The sequence below is a fragment of the Leptinotarsa decemlineata genome, unplaced genomic scaffold, assembly GCF_025532065.1.
Source record: "Leptinotarsa decemlineata unplaced genomic scaffold, Ldec_3_MD MMD2_P_RNA_scaffold_14, whole genome shotgun sequence".
NCBI lineage: Eukaryota > Metazoa > Arthropoda > Insecta > Coleoptera > Chrysomelidae > Leptinotarsa > Leptinotarsa decemlineata.
Window position 1 is genome coordinate 5092284 of NW_027412528.1, and position 20640 is coordinate 5112923.

Here is a 20640-nt window from a genome sequence, read left to right on the forward strand (position 1 = left end):
GAAGCCACTCCGTAATTCAAGTCCACAAACTAATCACCAAAATTCAATTTCGAGTTCGATAATCAGTCAATCGTTAACACGAAAACTGCGCGATCGATTCGTCACAATTCTGATTATCCTACCGACTGCGCCAAAAACATCAACGAGTGATGGAAATTCCTTTTTAAAAAGATTTATTTATTTACGAAATACAACTTTTAGCTCAAAAGAACGATGTTGACAGTGTGAATGCTAGTTACTGACTGACTTGAATAAAACAAATGAGCAAACAAGTAAATTCTGCAGAGTCAGGAGATAATGCTGAGTTCGCTTCTTCTCTGATGGCGGCATGATATAATTATCGTGAAATTTTTCATGTATGGGCTTGTATCTTAGCCCAAGATTCTTCTATTAGTTACCTAAGATTATAAACATCGAAGTATCATCAATATGCATGTTCATCATTCTCTACTATTTCATTTTCGTCATGAGTAATTAGTAACGTAAATAACAACGAGCAATCATAAAAAGTGAACAATAAAAAGATGTTTCCTGATAAATTTGACAGTTATTGAAATGAAAAAATAGCGCCCAACGTGGGGCTCGAACCCACGACCCTGAGATTAAGAGTCTCATGCTCTACCGACTGAGCTAGCCGGGCTTATGAAACACTGAATTTTACGTAATATATAAATTAAGAATTCTTCTTCTAAGAAAACGCAAAATTGAGATTAGTTTCACACATAAAGCGTATTACGAAAATATCATGAATATATTCAGAAAAATCTAGTTACTGGCTAAAAATAATATTTTTGTTGATTTTCCAACACTGACAATGTAGTTTGCTACAGATTATTCTCTAGATTAAACATTCTAATGACTCTTATCGATGCTTAATTTTCCCTGAATGGATACTCATCCCTGTAAAAACTAATGTGTTGCTAACAATTTTTTATTTCCTATTTCAGAGACATATTCCCACTAGGATTGCCAGATCAATTCTCATTTATTTCGACATTCAGAACGAGAAGGCTGCCAAAGACTACTTGGCACATCATACGAGTCACGGATTTGGAATTGAAACCTCAATTATCGATTTCGCTGAATCCCAGAAATGGAATTGGATCGATTTCTCAATCACAAATTACGAAGGAAGGCTACAAACGATTCAGTTCGATAATCCTCAGGAAAGTAGTAGATATTTGAAGTACCTACTTAGGTACCTACCTCTACCATTGACTAAACATTAACTCTGATGATGTAATTTAAAGTGAATCCTTAATTCTTATAAATAGGTACCTACCTATCTGAACCTTATATAATGTGATATCCTGTCAAGAGATGGAGATAGAGCAATTTTTAGTTTTTTAAGCAAACAAGAAATTCAAATATTACCACCGTTCAAAATATACCTATATATGTAAATATAAGATGGATGTGCAACATACCTAGGTACCTATATATATACTCAAATAGGTACCTTTCGGTACCTTTCGGTACCTATTTATCTGATTTGAGTACTATGTATTGAGTACCTATGTATGAGTACCTATTGAGTACCTATGTATTGGTATAATTATTGAAATACACAAATAGCCTTTAAAGAGAGGAGCATTAATTCCCTTTATAGTTGATTTTTCTTATGTTCAATTATTTTACACTGTTATTTGAATTCATCATGAATTATTGCGAATTGGAAAAATTGTGTTTTTAAAGCATTAAGTTCATATAAGTTATAACAAGGTCCTGTGGCGCAACGGATAACGCGTCTGACTACGGATCAGAAGATTCCAGGTTCGAATCCTGGCAGGATCGCAATTTTTTCTAACCTTCACCTATTTTTGGGAGAAAAAATATATATTCAAAATATTGATTAGATTCCAGATTTCTCGATACGATTTCAATTTTAATGACACTTTTTGGATGTTTCTTTTCAAATATTACTTTAAACCAGAAACATTTCAATGTTCTTAAATGAATATCTACATTTTTTGCAAAACAAAAAAAATATGAAACAAAGATTTCTTGAAGTCAATTGCTTTCTTCTTTCTTTTGAAATTTTCCCACATGTTTTGTTTGAAGATGAAGAAGTAAAGAGGCAAAATCTTTTCTACCCCGAAGAAACTAATCTCTCCCTTCAATACCTATTTGGCTTTTCATTCAAAACAAATCTTGTGTGAGAACTTTGGAAAAAAATATTTCAACCTACTGACAGGCTTGGAAGCTTCATTCATTCAATTCATGAATTATAAACACTTTTCAATACTATTTATAACATTCGCAGATGGATCAAAAACACCTTCGGGCTCTGGTGCACGTGTTCTCAGTTGCAGACCCAGGACAGATATATCAACCTGCCTAGGTACCTATGCGACTATATTTCAAGCTGTTCAATTGTGTGCGGAGAGATTGGTAGAATTCAACCTCACACACAAGTCAATGCAAATTTTCTCGAGCAACGTCTAAGTTACTAGCACATTGTCAAAAAGGACTCTCCCCAATAGAAAGACTTAACAAATTGTCTCTGGTCTGGATTCCTGTCCACAATGGTCTGGAAGGCAATGAGGCTGCTGATTCCCTTGGAAAGAAGAGGGCTGCAAGTAGCTTCATCGGACCAGAATCTGTCATTGGCATTGCTTTAGGTTTTGCGAAACAAATATTGAACACCTGGATGGCGATTTACAGATTTCTGGCAGCATCTTCCAGGATTGGCTTACTCCAAGGTGTTCATTCAACCTTCGAAGCTTGAAACCCAACAGTTGTTGGACTACGTTAGGAATGAGCTATAATGTCTAACAGACCTTCTTACAGGTCACTGTCGTCTGAATCATCTTACTCAGAGCCTCGGACTGTCGGAAGACAGTATGTGTCATCTCTGGAAAATCTTGAAACAGCAGCAGCAGCAGCAGGTTTTCAGAGTTTGGTAAAACCACACTACCATCTGACCTGAATATTACTTACCATATAAACTAATCTAAAGCAAATGGAACTTCAAACGTTCAAGTCAGTCTCTATATACCTACACAGTAGGTTTAATGGACTGACACCTATCAGAAAACAACTACTCCCCTGGCTAATACCACGAAGGGCGTTGGATTATATCAGACAGGCGTCAGTGCAGGAATCTTCACAGAAAATGTCCTGCATATGCAATTGGCAATACAACTGAAAGAGTCGACCTTCAATTATGGAACGGGCACACTTGCAGACCGGTTTCGGGCTTATTAGCCACTCATCAGTGCAAGATAGTGACCATCATCGACCTAAAGTCAATGATATTACACAATTGAAAATCGGAATTCTTTCAGAGTATTTCATTTCTCTTCCGAAGTTGGAGCGAACATCAAAAATGTCACTCCATCTAGTGGACGAGGAACTAACCAACTGCACATCCGTAATTTGCCCGATTCCTCTAAATAGGGAATAAAAACTTTCTTATTAGTCAATGGGCTATGCTTGAAGACTGGCAATAAACAAATCTAAAGCAAATGGAACTTCAAACGTTCAAGCCAGTCTCTATATACCTAGAGGTATAGGAGACTAGGTATATAGAGACTGGCTTGAACGTTTGAAGTTCCATTTGCTTTAGATTTGTTTATTGCCAGTCTTCAAGCATAGCCCATTGACTAATAAGAAAGTTTTTATTCCTTATTTAGAGGAATCGGGCAAATTACGGATGTGCAGTTGGTTAGTTCCTCGTCCACTAGATGGAGTGACATTTTTGATGTTCGCTCCAACTTCGGAAGAGGAATGAAATACTCTGAAAGAATTCCGATTTTCAATTGAGGAATATCATTGACTTAAGGTCGATGATGGTCACTATCTTGCACTGATGAGTGGCTAATAAGCCCGAAACCGGTCTGCAAGTGTGCCCGTTCCATAATTGAAGGTCGACTCTTTCAGTTGTATTGCCAATTGCATATGCAGGACATTTTCTGTGAAGATTCCTGCACTGACGCCTGTCTGATATAATCCAACGCCCTTCGTGGTATTAGCCAGGGGAGTAGTTGTTTTCTGATAGGTGTCAGTCCATTAAACCTACTGTGTAGGTATATAGAAACTGGCTTGAACGTTTGAAGTTCCATTTGCTTTAGATTTGTTTATTGCCAGTCTTCAAGCATAGCCCATTGACTAATAAGAAAATACCATATAAACTTATCGGCTTCGTCAAGAAGCTGGGTTTGTTTGGTCGAGTTTGAAAAGGTCTGAGCCACAATAAACCCTTGTGGGTTGCGGTGAATAATCGAATAAGCCCGCTCACTATCGACTTAACTTTACCCAACCTAACCTAACTGCCACAAATTTCAAAATGATTCGAGATTTTTTTTATCCGTTACGGAATTTCAATACTGACAAATTTACAGAATGACCCCTTTTGAAAACAATAAAATGAAATAATTCAAAATTTGTTCAATTTCGAGCTGCTCATTATATACTTACTTACAGTTCCCCATTCGACTCTCAATAAATATCATACTATAATATTGAAACTGTGTTAATAATAGGGGAGCCCACGATGCAAAATGGGGATTTACTCGAGCATCATAGAGATATATTAGGTTGCAAAGCTCAGATGATAAGAAGAAAAAAATGTTATATAATATATACCTTTTCATTGGTGGGGAAAGCGGCTATAGATTTTTAAATATGTAAAAAAATACTATCGTATGGACATACTGGAGCGCGTCAGATATTGATAGCATCAATGTTCCACGTATTTTTGATTATGATCGTTTAAGGGTTACAAGTGAAAAGAAAAAAAATTAATCGAGCGCGTCAGATTTTCTAAGGGGATGTTGAGTGGAAGAAAAAAAGCTCTCATTCAATAATCTGATGATGTCGATCTGACGCAAACTCGCGGTCATTATTATAATGTGCGAAAAAAATTCGCCATTTTGAAATACTCAAGCGCGTCAGATAGAGATATATCTTTCATCTTTATGTTTTAAACGTGCTGTTTTATAATCTGACGATTATCTAGAGGGATTTGCCTCATCTGACAAAAAATATATTTTTCTTAATTTGTGTTAAATCATTGAATTCAATAGAAAAGCTCATGAAATAGAATGCAAGTAAATAAGTGTCTGTTTTTTTAAGTAGAATACTTGTATTTATAAAAAAATAATTTTTAAAAAGTGCTCAAATTTTTTTTTATTATCAATTGATTAATTAATCATCATCTTCATCACGAACAACAGAATTCAAAGTGGGGACGGAGGGAGAGAGTAATGGATAGAGAAAAAGTGAAAGAGGAATAAAAACTCGGACAGGGAAATATAGGTATCACACAGCTGCACACATTGAACTTTATCGATGAATCTTTGTTATTTCGACTTGGGGAAATCGAAATTATTTTCTTCAAAATAAAGAAAAAAAAACGAATGACGTTATTTTTTTACAACTTCGCTGCCATCCCCTTTCTTTACGCCACTCTCAAATTGTCAGATTACTGAAATATTCACTTTTTAGCATGTAATTAACTCACCCCACCTTAATCTAACGCGGTCGAGAGTTTCTGATGATACATTTTTTTTTACTAATCTGATCCTTTATTCTTCACGAGCGGCCTTATATATAGGGCTCATATTTGGTGGAGGTACTTAACCGGGTACAAAAGGTATCCCTCTGTATATCAATCTGCCGCGCTTTAGTAAATCCCGAAATCCCCGCTTGGGATCCCCTATTATAAGGAGATTTCATATCATTACTAACTCAATTTTCTACAGCCTTCAATAATCGAATCAATCCAGGGAAATTAATATGTCCTGATTATTTACAGGTGTTCGACAAAAACTGGCACAAAATTCACTTTGGTGTGTCACGAGAAAGAGTGATGCTTTATGTGGCAAAAAATCTTTTGAAGAACTATTAGAACCAAGGGGCCCTATTGACATCAATGGCAAAATTTCCGTTTCAAAATTAGGCAGTTCTACACAAACTGTACCGGTAAGTTTATTATTTTCATGCTTGAATTCACACTTGTATATAAAATACTGATCTGCACTTTTTGTTAAGGTGAAGAGGGGTAACAGCGACCCAGAATTCGTTTATATCATTAATAAGAAATCAAGTTTCCATCCGAAAACAACCCAGACTTCGAATATGAGATAATTCCTTTTTTTCTGCCATACGATTAGTATAAACTCTTATCAATTTTGTCATATTGGGATTCTACACCTGTAAAATCCTGCCTTACTCATATGAAGTCGTGTTGTTTATAACATTGATATTATGTATTATATTTTGCGAAACTCACTATCACTGTAATTTTTGTATAGCACCATTTTCTAATACTTTACCTTTTTTATTAGCTAACTGTTCCGGTGAGTACATATTCTTTAAGTAGTAGATATCTAACATAGTTTTACTAATAGAAAATAGATAGTTGGTTTTGACTAATGAAATGGAAATATGCGAAGCTATTCTCAACAATGAGGAAATCAAAACATTGAATAATCATTGTGACGATTTTCAGTTGGATCAGTTTCGCACTAGATGTGATAAATTGTTTGCCTTCTCGAATTTCATACCTATCAAACAAGCTTTCATAGCGAGTTGAACTTCAAAAATCCTAGTTTTATTTTCGATTATAGAAAACTAGCGACCTACATCCCCCCTGGCTCCGCACGGGTGCTGATACTAAATCTACAAATCAATGCGTGCCATCGCTTGTAATCATAAAGTGCTATTGGGAGAAGCTCCCCCATGCCCTCTTCCGAGTTGAGTGCCCTGAGATGAAATCTTTCCTACACGGTTACTGTGTACAGAACATCCCATCTCGTCCAACCACCCCCGCTCCGCCGGAGCAGTCCTCAACTTACTAATGGGCACTTCAGCAAGATTGACATCTGACCTAGTGCGATCGAAAGCCAGCCTTTAGGAACTTTCACTTTCTAATCTAGTATTTTATTGGATCGTGACTTTACTCGAATGTGATTATTGCATGGATCTCCCAAAAACTAACCGAGAAGAATGTCTTTAGATCGCGAACAAGTGGGCTTGAAGTCTGGTAAAAGTTTTTATACTTACCGGAGCGCCTGATAGAGACACTCGAGGTTGGTCTCTGATTCTGTTTGGTTGACCTCTTGTGTTTCTCTCTCTCGGAATCTGGGGTCATCTCTATTTAATGCTTAGCGTCTACGTATTGCATGTCCAACCGCGATCTCTTTTTAAACAATAGTCTCCGGGTAGTTTTTGAGAACCATATGCGAAAATTCAGTCAGGAAGATAAAACAAAACATTAGATTAGAAAGTAAAATTACCTAAAGGCTCACTTTCGACTGAAGGAGGTCAGATGTGAATCTTGCTGAAGTGCCCGTCAACAAGGATTGAGGACAGCTCACGTAAGATCGGGGGTGGAAGGAATAGCATATTAAGTTTTCCTCACAAAATTCATTTTGTGGGGCGATATTCTTATCCCAGGGCACTCAATCCGGTAGAGGGCATACTCAGATCCCGGAATATATATCTGTTCGGCATGTATCTTAGAGCGTTTACGGCTGCTCGCACGCACCGTTCATAATCGTCTAAATATTTCGTCTATATGTCGCTGCGCATTGGCCCCATGCAGTGCACGCATACAGGATTATTGGTAGTAATACGGTCTTTATTATCAGCAACTTCACTTGGAGTCCCATGTTGCTTTCGCGATCTTTAATTGAATATAGCTTTAGTCTGGTGGCTCTCCCTAGCCCTATTCTCTGCCGTCTTCTGTCGAGGGTGACTCCCAAGTATTTCGTTTCGTTGGTCCATGGATTCTCTTGTCCATTGAAGGTGACGTTTGCTTCTTGGTGTACCATCCTCTAGGTCAGGGGTTCTCAAACTTTTTGCCACTGCGACCCCCTTTTTAGACCTAGTATTTCGGCGACCCCCCTATTTTTAAATATAAACAAAAATGAAAAAAAAAACACTATTGGCTAAGTTTTATCCATAAAAATACTATTAACTAATAAAAATAAATACAAATTGTTGTCACTTGAGTTGTTTATAATAAGAGAAAGTGGGATAACTCACTTCGTGGCACGAACAATGACAAAGCAATGATGACTCATAGGGCCTGTTTGCGCGCGCACTCTCTGCTAGCCGGTGGACGGCAGACGACATGACAGTCTGGCTTCTTGAGTCGATCACTCAGCACTGTGTGTGTACTTGTGAGTAGTATTGCGTGCAAATACAGTTAGAAAAAGTATCAATGGATAAGTTTTTAAGAAGACCGTCGTCAAGTAGTGATGCTAGTGCTAGTGAGTGCAGAAAGACAAAATTCCGCAAATATGACCAGTCGTACATACAATTCGGTTTCACTGAACTGGCAGACAAACCTCAATGTGTGGTGTGTAATGAAGTGTTGTCAGCTGAAAGCATGAAGTCCTTCGAAAATGAAACGCCATCTAGAAACTAAACATTTTGCTTTGAAAGACAAACCAGTGGAATTTTTCCAAGGAAAACTGTTCTCCCTTCGAAGTCAACAGGTAAACATTACGGATCTTGCTAATGTTAATAAGAATGCTCTTAAAGCTTCATACGAGGTAGCACTGAAGATTGCTAAAAAAGGGAAACCCCATACAATTGCTGAGGAATTCATTCTTCCTGCTGCAATTGATATGGTTTCAAATATAATCAGTCCTCAAGATGCTGAAAAATTGAAAAAAATCCCGTTATCAAATGATACTATTTCAAGAAGAATATGTGACATGGCTGAAGATGTTGAGAACCAGCTAAAGAAGCAAATAAAAGACAGTACTTTTTTTGCAATTCAGTTGGATGAGTCAACAGATGTTGCCAACTGTGCTCAGTTTTTATGCTTCATCCGGTACGATTACGGTGATGCTATTCATGAAAATATTTTGTTTTGTAAGCCCCTGCCGAATAATACAACAGGTGAAAGTCTTTATAAGGTGTTTGTTCAAGCAACTGAACCTTTTGAATTTGATTGGAAGAAATGTGTTTCAATTTGTAGTGATGGAGCAATGGCCCTTACGGGAAAGAAGAGTGGCTTAATTGCCAGGTTGAAATCATTGACACCGAATGCAAGCTGAGTTCACTGCTTTTTACATAGGCAAGCTTTGGCAGCTAAGAAAATGCCAGATGAATTACGGCAAGTTTTAAATGAAGCTGTCAAGATAGTGAACTACATTAAAAGTCGCCCGCTGCAAAGTAGGATGTTTAATATTTTGTGTGAAGAGGTAGGAGCCTTGCAGAAACATCTTTTATTTCACACTGAAGTACGGTGGCTATCCCGTGGTAATGTATTAAGCAGACTGTTTGGATTAAAGTCAGAAATGTTGTTATTTTTGGTTGATAGTAAACCCGAACTTTCCACTTTTTTCAGTGATGAAAAGTGGTTGGTTAAGCTTGCTTATTTGACTGACATCTTCTCTCACCTTAATATTTTGAACTTATCCCTACAAGGACCAGACAAAAATATGATATATGCTCAAGACAGAGTAAATGCATTTGTAAAAAAACTCAGTGTTTGGAACGCAAGAGTTAAGAAAGAAGATTTTGAAAATTTTACACTAACTCAAGAGTTTATAGGGTTTCTGTCTACATCCTACTGTACATCCCCTGACACTTCATCTCTCTCCTTACTAGTATCTTCTCATCTCGAAGGTTTGATTGAATAGTTGACAGATTACATTCCAAATAAGGATACGAGTGGGGTTTTGTGGGTAGTCAATCCGTTCAGTGATCAAGTCGTAACAAAAGCTGAGCTAACTGCTCGTCAACATGATCAACTGATCGAAATTTCAAGTGATCAGTCAGCAAAACTCACTTTTAACAGTGCTTGTATCGACAAATTTTGGATAGGTATTAAAAAAGAATACCCAGAACTGTCTACAAAAGCATTACAGACTTTGATGCCATTTTCTACGTCTTATAACTGTGAACAAGGTTTCTCCAAAATGGTGAATATCAAAACAAAATCAAGAAATCGTTTGACCCTGGAAAATGACATTCTTTTGTGTATTACAAAACTCATTCCGGACATAAAAAAATTGGTTAATTCCAAACAAGCTCATGTTTCCCATTAAATATTATTACACCTTTTTCAACTTGTATGTGTATTACAAATTTGTGTAGCCTATAAATTTTGTTATTAATAAAAACTACAGCTATGAATGATTTGTTTTTTTGATTTTCCTCCGTATCCCGCGACCCCCCTGGGGGTCGCGACCCACAGTTTGAGAACTGATGCTCTAGGTGAACAGTATCGCCTGACTCTTGTCAGGGTTTATACTGATTTTCCAGAGGTTGGCCCATTCCTTTAGTCTATTCGCCTGCTGTTGTAAGCATCTGGTGACATGCGCTTGGCTTGTTGATGTTGCCAGTAGAGCTGTGTTGTCCGCGTAGAGTGCCAACTTGCGTAGAGTGCCAACTTGCGTAGAGTGCCAACTTGTGGCGGTGCCGGCTGGGAAGCCGGCACCGCCGGCTTCGAGAAAATTCATTCAAATTAAATGCTGTAAAGAGTATATTTCTTGAGAATAAGATATGGTTATTTTGGATTATCCCCAAGAGGAAAATACACACCGCCGCGGACTTTTTGTAGACCTTTTCAAGGTGTACAATACTGTAGTACATTTTTTGATATATCTCGTATGGTTCAGCCAGCGTTTACAATCACATTAGAAACCTCTAAAATTATCAGTGTTCCTCTTTACATGTTATATACATATTTCGCGAAGCAGTGATCTCATCCTATCAGGAGAACTGTTTACTGAGGTTTTGAAGAGATAACCATAACTCTTTTTAGTGAAACAAAAGCCTGGAAAAGCAAAGAAAAGAAGTTCTACGATTATTCAATCGAGCTAAGGAGTCAGGTAACTGGGAGCTTTATGAAACTACTCTAACGATATACAACAAGGAAATTAGAAAGGCAAAAAAGGAGTCTTGGAGGAAGATCTGTGAGAGTATTTCTGATTTACCTAGTAGCACAAGAATTCACCAGATTCTCTCTAGAGATCCGACTGCTGGAATTGGGTCGCTTAAAAGACCCGATGGAACATTCACGACCTCTAGTAAAGAAACGTTAGAGCTTTTGATAGAAAACCACTTTCCTGGAAATCTGACTCTTAATAACAACAGACCTCCCATCTTCGAGGGCGCTAAACGCTCAAAAAAGAACGATTGGGAGGTCGTCAAGAAGGGTTATCACAGCACCGGCAGTTGAATGGAGGAAGGTATATTTCCAGCTTTTCTTCAAAATGGACTGAAAATAATTCTAGCTATTCTCATAAAATTGTATAGAGCTAGTCTGTACCACCCAGTTGGTTGGCAGCAAGGGTGGTATATATACCTGTAGTGGGTCGTAGAGATCAACATCCTAAATCGATACGACCAATCAGCCTTACATCCTTTGTGTTGAAAGGACTTGGGAAGATACTGAACGGGCATATCAGGAGGATGGTATTATATGCATCCCCCCTGAATAATCACCAGTATGCTTATCAAACCGGAAAAGAAAATCTCCCAATTCCTTGACAACGAGGAGATTGCGGTTGCTGTATTCCTCGATATTGAAGGAGCATTTGACAATGCACTACCTGAATCTAAAGGATCGTCTCTGACTACGAAAGATATAGAATCGACCATATCTGGCTGGATCTATGCTATGCTGGTAAACAGAACTGCAACTACGACTCTTCAAAGCGAGGCCATTAGGTTCAGGGTCACCAGAGGCTGCCTTCAAGATGGGGTAGTCTCTCCCCTTCTGTGGTCGCTCGTGATGGATAGTCTGCTTGATGCCCTCGACAAATGAAAAGTAGATCTGCAAGCTCATGCAGATGACCTTGTCATCTTGCAAGGTCCACGTCGGGAATGATAGCTTGTAATATCCTCCAAAGCACGTTGGACGTTATTCACAGTTGGTGCCTGAAGGAGCAGATGTCTGTCAACCCCAGCAAAAGTATGATAATCCCCTTCACCAGGAGGAGAAAATTGAATGATCTAACGCCACTTTCCCTTAATGATGAGGTCATTCCATTTGGAACGGGGGTAAAATATCTTGGCATTGTCTTTGATGGAGATTTCACCTGAAACGCTCACTTGGAAAAAGTTTCACACAAAACCAGACAGTCCCTATAGACATATCGAAAGATTTGTTGTCAAACTTTAGGTTTAGGTCCCAAACGAATCCATTGAATTTATGTGATGATTGTCAAACCAATGATCACTTATAGTGCAATTGCCTGATGGCCGACGGCTTTACAGAAAACGGCCCAGGCGAAGCTCTCTGGCTTACAGAGACAGGCTTGTCTGGCTATCAGTGGTGCCATCAGTACCACACCGTCAGCGGCCATGGAGATCCTTCCAGATCAACATCCTCTCTACATTTTTCTGGAGAGAGAGGCTAGATGGACGGCATATAGAATTGTGCACATTGCCAGTTGCACAAATCAATTTAATGCAGAGTGCAACAGACTGTTGGTTGACACTGGAAGTCCCAGCATTCTGGAAACGACTCCTGATTTTATGCCTCCAACTGTCAACTACAAACTATTTTATAAAGTACTGTTCCCGAGTAGAGAGGACTGGATCCTCCGGGAGAAGGACATATTAAGAGCATATAGTTGTTGGTTCACAGATGGATCAAAAACACCTACAGGTTCTGGTGCAGGTATTTTCAGTCGCAATATCAACCTGCCTAGGAACTTATGCGACTGTATGTAAAGATCTGAGCACACATAGGGCCACAATAAACCCTTGCGAATTGCGTTGGAGAGTTGAATAGGCCCACTCATTTTAGACGTACCACATAGGGACAGACAGCGGAAAGCGACTTTGTTTTATATTTTGTAGTGCTTTTTGACAGATCATTGTTCATATGTTCATCCAAGGATTTGGAAAACTATTTGATCAAACTGTCCAAACTACTCCTCATGGTTAGTAGAAGTTCAAAGGACTTGTAATACTCTCACCGTGCAGAAAATCTTGGAAAGAATACAAATATAGATAACATAAACGTTAATGATGTGAATGAAATTTCCAAAGTAAAAAAATTTCGCGGCACACTTCACTAATCACGTTCTCACATTGTCACTTGAACTACTATAATTTCATTTTTATAGATCGATCTGCAGTGGATGGTGATGAGCTGTGATCCCACCAGGCCAGAGAGAGAAACTTCTTCAGAGCTTCCATTTGTAAGTCTGTTTTTCACTACATTTCGTTATTAGAAATTTAATAATTTATTATCTTTTACATATCGTCTACAGGTTTTCAATTTGGACTACAGTGGATATGAGGTTTTTGTGAGAGAGCATCCTGTATTCGACGGTTTATTTCAAAAGTCTGTAATATTACGAATTATTCAACTATGGCGTTCTGTATCTGTATCTGTAGAGTAGGGACGGTGAGTGTAAGCCCACGCACTTAGGCCACATGTGACCCATTGTACATCCTACCGAGGAGTTGTTCTCCTAGGTCATCGTACATCCTGTCCTTTCCAGGAAGGTGGACAGGTCACTGGGAAACATCTCCTTTATATCGGCAGGTGTAGACCAATATTCGCCGAACACACACTCTCTCTTATTGACGATAACTCCAAGCACTCGCACAGGAAATGCATGATAGTCTCATCTTCCTGTTCACACATCCTGCATAGAGGTGTGTCCACCAGCCCCATATTATGGATGTGTTTCCTTAGTTGACAGTGACCAGTCAGAAATCCTACTACAGAAATCCGCAACTATGGTGATAACCACGTACGCGATTTGAAAACAGTTATCTTAAGATGTTAATCGATGTGTGAATCAAATGGCTAATGTAATTTGTAAAGCGCAGTTCAGAATCAAACCACAGGCCTAATTTCTTTGCTTCAGTTACAAAAGGCAGAACGCCACCATTTATATGAATATGAAGACTATTTTTACTAATATCTCGCAATATTTTCGGTGCAAAGATCATTACTGCCGACTTTCTGAAGTTCAACTTCAATTTATGAGCTGATGAAATATCAAAGATGGTTTGGAGATGACGATTAATGAGGTTTTCAGTGGAATCAATGTCAGAGAACTGAAAAGAGAAGTACAGTTGAGTATCATCTGCGTAATGCTGAACGTTATATTTTTCTACCGACAGTTGGGAGTCACGAATACATAAGCTGAATAGTAAAAGACCAAGGATGGATCCTTGAGGAAAACCTTTTGTCAAGGGCAGAATCTTCGAGCTAATACCAACCACCATAACTCTTTGAGTTCGGTTCGATAAGTTATTTCTAACCAGAGATAGCGCATTCACAGATAAACCAAAGAAGCTGAGTTTACCGCACAGAATGTCAAAGTCAAGAGTGTCGAAGGGTTTACTGTAGTCCAGAAGTAATAAACAAGTTAATTTACTTTCATCGACAGCTCTGAAGAGGTCGTCGGTGATGGAAAGTAAAGCTGTGGTTGTGCTATGTTGAGGTCTGATACCGAATTGCACGAGTGTTATGATTTGGTGATCATTTATGAAGCTGCAAATTTGGTCCTTCATGATCATCTCAACAAGTTTTGAAAGACAAGGTAGGATGGTGATAGGCCTCAGGTCAGAGAAATCCGAAGAGGAGTTGCACTTAGTTAAAAGAATAATCACAACTTGGGAAAAAAACCTTAGTTAAAATGGCATTAGTGAGAAAGGTTAACAGATCCAATAGATGACTATCTGAAAGATGGATCATTAGGAGTGAGGTAGTGTTTGAGCCGACTGCGTCACTTTTGAAACGATTCAGGCAATTCGGCATTAAAATGAAAAGGTATATGAATTAGTGAAGAAATTCGATAGTTTAGACGCTCAGATTGGGAAATTGAACAAAAGTTTATGATAATGAGGTTCACGTCATTCAAGTTTACAATTTTTTTTCGCAAGAATAAAATCGGTGTATTCGTTTCTCTCTTGAATATTTCGATTATTAGTCCAAATGTACTTTCCTGACTCTCACACTAGTCCAATTCAAGATTATTGTTTCATTGAAAATGAGGTACTCATTTATTGAGAATGATATAAATTGTTATTTAGCGGTGTAGGGTATTAAGCATTCAACTGAAGTTGAGCAGCCTTCTGAGAGAAGTTGGTAAATCGGAAAAATACAACATGTGTTAGAAAGAACATTTATTTCCATTTTTATTTCTGCAGAGGGTGAAGCCCGTTCCAGCTATTCCCAGGCCCCCAGTTCCAATGCCACAAACCGCCTGTAATGTAACTTGTCCAAGAGGACCGCCAGGATTCAACGGGACTAACGTAAGTTTTTTCATTGAAATTAAAAAACATTACAAGAACATAGGTTTTCACGGCCCAAGTTATGATTGAAGAGAACAAAATCCGATTCGGAATTTGTTTTCTCTTTAAAGATATTATTCATTATTGATGACCTCAATAATTCAAGGTATTCACATAATGTGACATTCATGATATTATTCGAATTAACTGGTCACTGAGTCTGGTTCTTGGTCAAATATTTTTTTTATTTTACCATATTGATATTTTATGACGTCATTCGTCATAAAATATCCTCCGAAAGTAATATTGAGTAATGTTACAAGTGGTACACAGAGATAGAAAGTTTCAATTCACATTTTTCATAATGATCTCCTAGTAACAGCTACATCAAACAATTTACTTATTGAGGTTTCTCATAAAATTGAAATAACATTTCAGAAGAAGACTAAGGTTTTTAATCGACCTTTTTTGGGTATTTGTTACCTTCCACGATCTGAAAAAGTTTAAAATTATAATGGAGAACTTTATACAAGTGTAGAAGGGCAAACTTTTCAGTTTACCCCGAAAGTTTGCCCTTCTACACTTGTATAAAGTTCTCCATTATAATTTTTATATTTTTCAGATTGTGGAAGATAACAAATACCCAAAAAAGGTCGATAAAAAACTGATTTTCCTCCACAAAAAAATGACTTCCTTGAAAGACTAAGGTGTGTGTTAGTTGCGAATATTTGAAATTTTCGGAATTTTCGTCAAAAACTAATCAAATTTCATATTTCATTCCTGAGTTCATTAAGTTATGGAACATTATTATTCAGTTTCACTGATAACGTCGTACCACTGATATATTACACTTGGAAAAAAAATTTTCAAGAAAGTAAAAAAATTAGAAACAAATCTTATGTATTGAGGACGTCGCGAAGAAAAAAAAACGATTATTTGAGGAGTCGCAAACCGAAAGAGATTGGGAACCTCTGGTTCCCAATCTCTTTCGGTTTACGAAGGTTCCCAATCTCTTTCGGTTTGCGACCCTTTCGGTTGAATTTCGAACAGGAACGTTGGAGTTTGCGTGAAGTATTGAAATAAAAACTAATTTTTATTTATATATATTAATTAGTAAAATGTAAAAAGTAGAAAAGTGATTCTGATACATCTGAATGTCTTTTTTATTATCACTGCTTCACTCATGAAACTGTAAATGACCATTTGTACATAAATGTGGTTAATATTACTGAAGTTTTATCCCAACACCAACCTGTTATTTTTAACACCTCGACACGTCTTTCAATCACCAAGTAAACAGTTCACTTGGTGATTGAAACACGTGTCGAAGTGTTAAAAATAACGGGTTGGTATTGGGATTGAACTCCAGTAATAGTCATTATTAGATCAAAGGTTCCAAACAGTGCATCACAAGTATATAAATATGGTTCACAATTTTTGAATAGAATAATCAATCAACCAATAAATAATAATTTAATAAAAATAGTACAACTCTTATGAATAAAATAGTACAATGAAAAAATTAGTACTTATTTTCTCTCGTTTGGAAATAAAACAGAAGAAAATAATATAGTCGTAACAGAATTGGCTTTTGAATATATGAGTAAATTTTTGTTGACGTAGGTTTCCTTATTACAGCAGATTTTTCTCATGCCAATATGTATATCGACGAACTGAATTATTAGATATGTGCAGCATATACTAAAGTTATCGACAAAGTAAATTTCTATATATGTCCAATATATACTAAAATTGTTTAAATATCTTCCTTTGTGTCAGCTGTAGCTAGCTGCTTCACAATAGGTCCACACAGTGCAGGATTGTAACTTATCCTGCTGTATCTTTGGTGTGCATACTTTTTCCTGATTGTGGCATGGAATTTAGAAGAGTTGATTTTGATTAAAATTTTCGCTAAGCTGACAACGACGTTTTCGAATTCGGAAAATCTAAAATTAGTATAGTGAATTAGGCTGGGTGTCCACAGTTGGGACAAGTCTATAGTTCCACCAAGAATACCCACTGCTAAACAATGAGCTGCAGCAGCCTGCAAAGAAGGTTTTATATAGCATGTTTCGTACTCCAACAATGCCAGCTCGAGAATGAATTTTCCCAAACTGTGATGCTCACTTTGAACACCCGAAATCTCGTTGAAACTCCTCAGGAAACGTAAAGATGAAGGACATCCCAATTTGAAATCCAGTTTCTTCAGTACTTTCCACTCCATTTCGAGAATCTGCTTTCCAGAAAAAGTATTATCACACATGTAGACCAAGTCTTTCAGCTCTAGGACATCTGTTTCCTCATACTTGCAGGAAATGAAAATGGCAGTAATGCCAAGCAACTGCAGATTTTCTCGGGTAACTGTTTCATCTTCTTGCAAAAACCTGTCGACAATAGATACAGATAGATGGAGGGTATCTATGTGCAGTTCAAATTGCATGTGGACCTCAATTATCCAATTTATCAGAATTGTACGCATTCTTGAGGTTATATCTTTTCCCTCCAGGAACCCCTCCTTTAGAGAGCATTCGGTTTCCAGGTTCCTGAGGTATTTGAATATATCTGCAGTATATTCTGTATTCATGGAATCGGGGTATATAACATCCAGGTGTTGTGAGGAATAACTGTTCAAGTTATCCCTTTCAATGTGTATTTCCCCATTGGTATTTTCTTGACCTACTTCGCGTCTAGGAACGTTTTTCACAGATTGGATAAGTCGTTCGGGTATCTTCTTGGTTTGTTTGAAAGGAAGTGTTCCGTTGACATTTTTCTTTAATTCTGTATAAGGGTTCACTATATAACCACATTTATCACTGGGCACAACGTTTTGTATCATATTTCCAATTTCGCCAAGAGCAGACCTCTGATGATTTGATGCTGTTTTAGCGTGACCGTTAAGGAATTGTTTCATAGTCATTCTGAAAAAAATTAAAAAAAATAAAGAATAATAGAAGTTGGTGCACATTCAGTATTTGGTGACTTTTCAATAGTAATGTTATTTCATACAGCTCTCCGGGCTGGTTTTAATTGAGTGTGTATTATTGAAAATTGTTATTAATTAAAAACACGAAATCATGCAAGATATTCGCATACGTCTGGAAGCGTCTTCAGAAACTTCGGTTTTTCTAGTCATTAGCCGATTTTTTCCTTCTGAGCTGTCTGTATACACGACATTCAGAAACGTTGAGTTAGGTATGGGGGTGGTCTGCAAAGTTTTCGATCCAACACTGATACAAGACATTTTTTCATAAGTCAGTCTCCTCTTAACTCTACTCACTTCTCCCAGCGATGCTCCCATATCTATGACTCGTCGCAATAGTACTCCACGAAATAATTGTTCAGGAAGGTGATAGTCGCTTGGGCCTAGATCTGGTAAGGCAGATGGTCAAGCAGTTCAAACCGTAATTCGTGCATTTTTGCCATGGCAACCGCTGAGGTCTGAGACGGTGTATTGTCTTGGTGAAACAGAATTTTCTGATTTTGCAAATGTGGCCGTTTTTCCGGGAGTTCTGCCTTCAGCTGTTATGGTTTCTATAGATCAAATAGACCATTATGTTCTTCTCAGCAAATTGACAAAATTGGAACTCTCTAACCAACTGCTTACTCTAATTGAATCATATCTAGTTAACAGCAAACAATTCGTCGAATATAAATCTTTCAAATCTACTCAGTACGTAGTTACATCTGGGGTACCACAACGTTCTAATCTTGGACCTCTTTCATTTTTAATTTTTATTAATGATTTGGCAACCTGTTTGAATATTCCTAGCCTACTATTTGCAGACGACCTGAAACTATATTATAAAATCGACGACATTACTGACTGCCAACGTGTACAACATGAATTAGATGTAATCAAACTTTGGTGTAATAATAATCGTCTACAACTGAACGTGTCCGAATGTAAAACGATATCATTCACAAGAAAAAAGCGAACTTCAATATACGATTATTCAATCAACAATTCACAATAGAAAGTTTATTTCAGATTGGATGAATCCAAAATTACTCACTATTTCTGCCATTGACGTTATTGATTATTCATTATTTTCAAATATCTATATATTGAATTTTTCTTTTTTTCATAACATATATTAAAACATAATACAGTGTGTCAATTTGAAAACTTCCCACCCTCAATATCTCCCTTCCAGTACATAATATGAAAAAATGGTCAGACAGGTCAACTTTATTTGCAAGGGGGACACTCTGAATGAATATTTTCAACCCTCGGGGTTCAACCCCCTAGGAGGGGTGGATGTTACCCTCAGAATTTCAAATGGAAAGGGGGGTCAAGTGGCACATCATTTTGAAGGGCATTCAATTCTCTTGCCAATGATACCTTTTTCATTAGTTTTTGATGAGCAGTTTTTGAACAATAACGTTCCAAACGAACGGTGATTAGAAGTGAATAAGAATAAATGATTAAAACTCGCCCGCACTAGATGTTTGGTATTCAGGTTGGTATTCAAAACAAATGATTGTAATGGACTATTGGAAAAGGTGAGCATCGTTCCAACCCTTGAGTAATATTCGAATTCGTGGATGTGAGAGGAATGTAGAACTACTTAGTTAACGAAATACGCATCGAGTGCAAACAAAAAATACTAAATTACAAAAAACAAATTTCAACCATCTTGTTACGCTTTATCTGATAATATGTTCAAAATGTTGTCCATTCTGCTCTAAACAGTAATACAGTCTGTTTTCGAACTCCTCTCGAACATTTTGGAAAACTTCACCACTAATTGACCGGCATGCTGCTGTAATTCGTCCTTTGAGGTCATCCATATCAGTGGGCTGTGTTTTATAAACGACAGATTTGAGATATCCCCAAAGAAAAAAATCTAATGGAGTCAAATCCGGTGATCTCGGTGGCCACTCAATTGATCCCCTTCTGCCAATCCATCTCTCCCGGAATCGCTCGTTCAACCATTGTCGGACGGGGCGAAAATAATGAGGTGGCGCACCGTCCTGTTGGAAATGTAACAAATCTTCCTGCAACAGTAAATTACCGTGTGCATCAATTTGAGTTTCGAGCTCGTGAGTTATAAGTGGATCGATAGGTGCTTGAAGCATATCTAGGTACAGATCACCATTCAAGTTTTCTTCAAAAAATAAAGGTCCGATAATGGCATTTCCAAGAATACCAGCCCAAACATTAACTTTTTGTGGGTGTTGTGTATGTCCTTCTCGAAAATTGTGAGGGTTTTCGTCACTCCAATAGCGACAATTTTGCCTATTAACATTGCCATTCAGGAAAAATGAACATTCATCACTGAAACAGATATTGAACAGAAGATTAGGTAAAGCATTGATTCGAAGAGTCATGATTTCACAGAATTCTATTCTTCTGTCATAATCATCCTCATGGAGCTCGTGGAGAATCTGCATTTTATATGGATGAAATTTGTGCATTTTCAGTGCTTTCCTTACAGTCTCGTGTGACATTCCCGTCTGTTCTGCTAC

General features: G+C 37.5%; 2 protein-coding genes and 2 non-coding genes across 4 annotated transcripts in view; 2 read left to right on the top strand and 2 right to left on the bottom strand.

Moving 5' to 3' along the window:
* Positions 1 to 567: 567 nt before the first annotated feature.
* Positions 568 to 640, bottom strand: TRNAK-CUU (transfer RNA lysine (anticodon CUU)). Its single transcript has one exon. It is a non-coding gene; the product is annotated as a tRNA-Lys (tRNA).
* A 1081-nt stretch (positions 641 to 1721) lies between these two features.
* TRNAR-ACG (transfer RNA arginine (anticodon ACG)) lies at positions 1722 to 1794 on the top strand. The gene has a single exon. It is a non-coding gene; the product is annotated as a tRNA-Arg (tRNA).
* Positions 1795 to 5204: 3410 nt separating this feature from the next.
* Positions 5205 to 20640, top strand: part of LOC111515406 (uncharacterized) — a 160159-nt gene continuing 144723 nt past the window's right edge. Inside the window, exons 1-3 of the mRNA XM_074177075.1 lie at positions 5205 to 5925; positions 13044 to 13118; positions 15088 to 15192. Of these exons, the coding sequence (XP_074033176.1) occupies positions 13059 to 13118; positions 15088 to 15192 (165 nt within the window). The 5' untranslated portion in view covers positions 5205 to 5925; positions 13044 to 13058. The remainder of the gene's footprint in view (positions 5926 to 13043; positions 13119 to 15087; positions 15193 to 20640) is intronic.
* Positions 16523 to 20640, bottom strand: part of LOC111515407 (G2/mitotic-specific cyclin-B2-like) — a 138794-nt gene continuing 134676 nt past the window's right edge. Inside the window, exon 2 of the mRNA XM_074177078.1 lies at positions 16523 to 18089. Within this exon, the coding sequence (XP_074033179.1) occupies positions 16928 to 18088 (1161 nt within the window). The 5' untranslated portion in view covers position 18089 and the 3' untranslated portion in view covers positions 16523 to 16927. The remainder of the gene's footprint in view (positions 18090 to 20640) is intronic.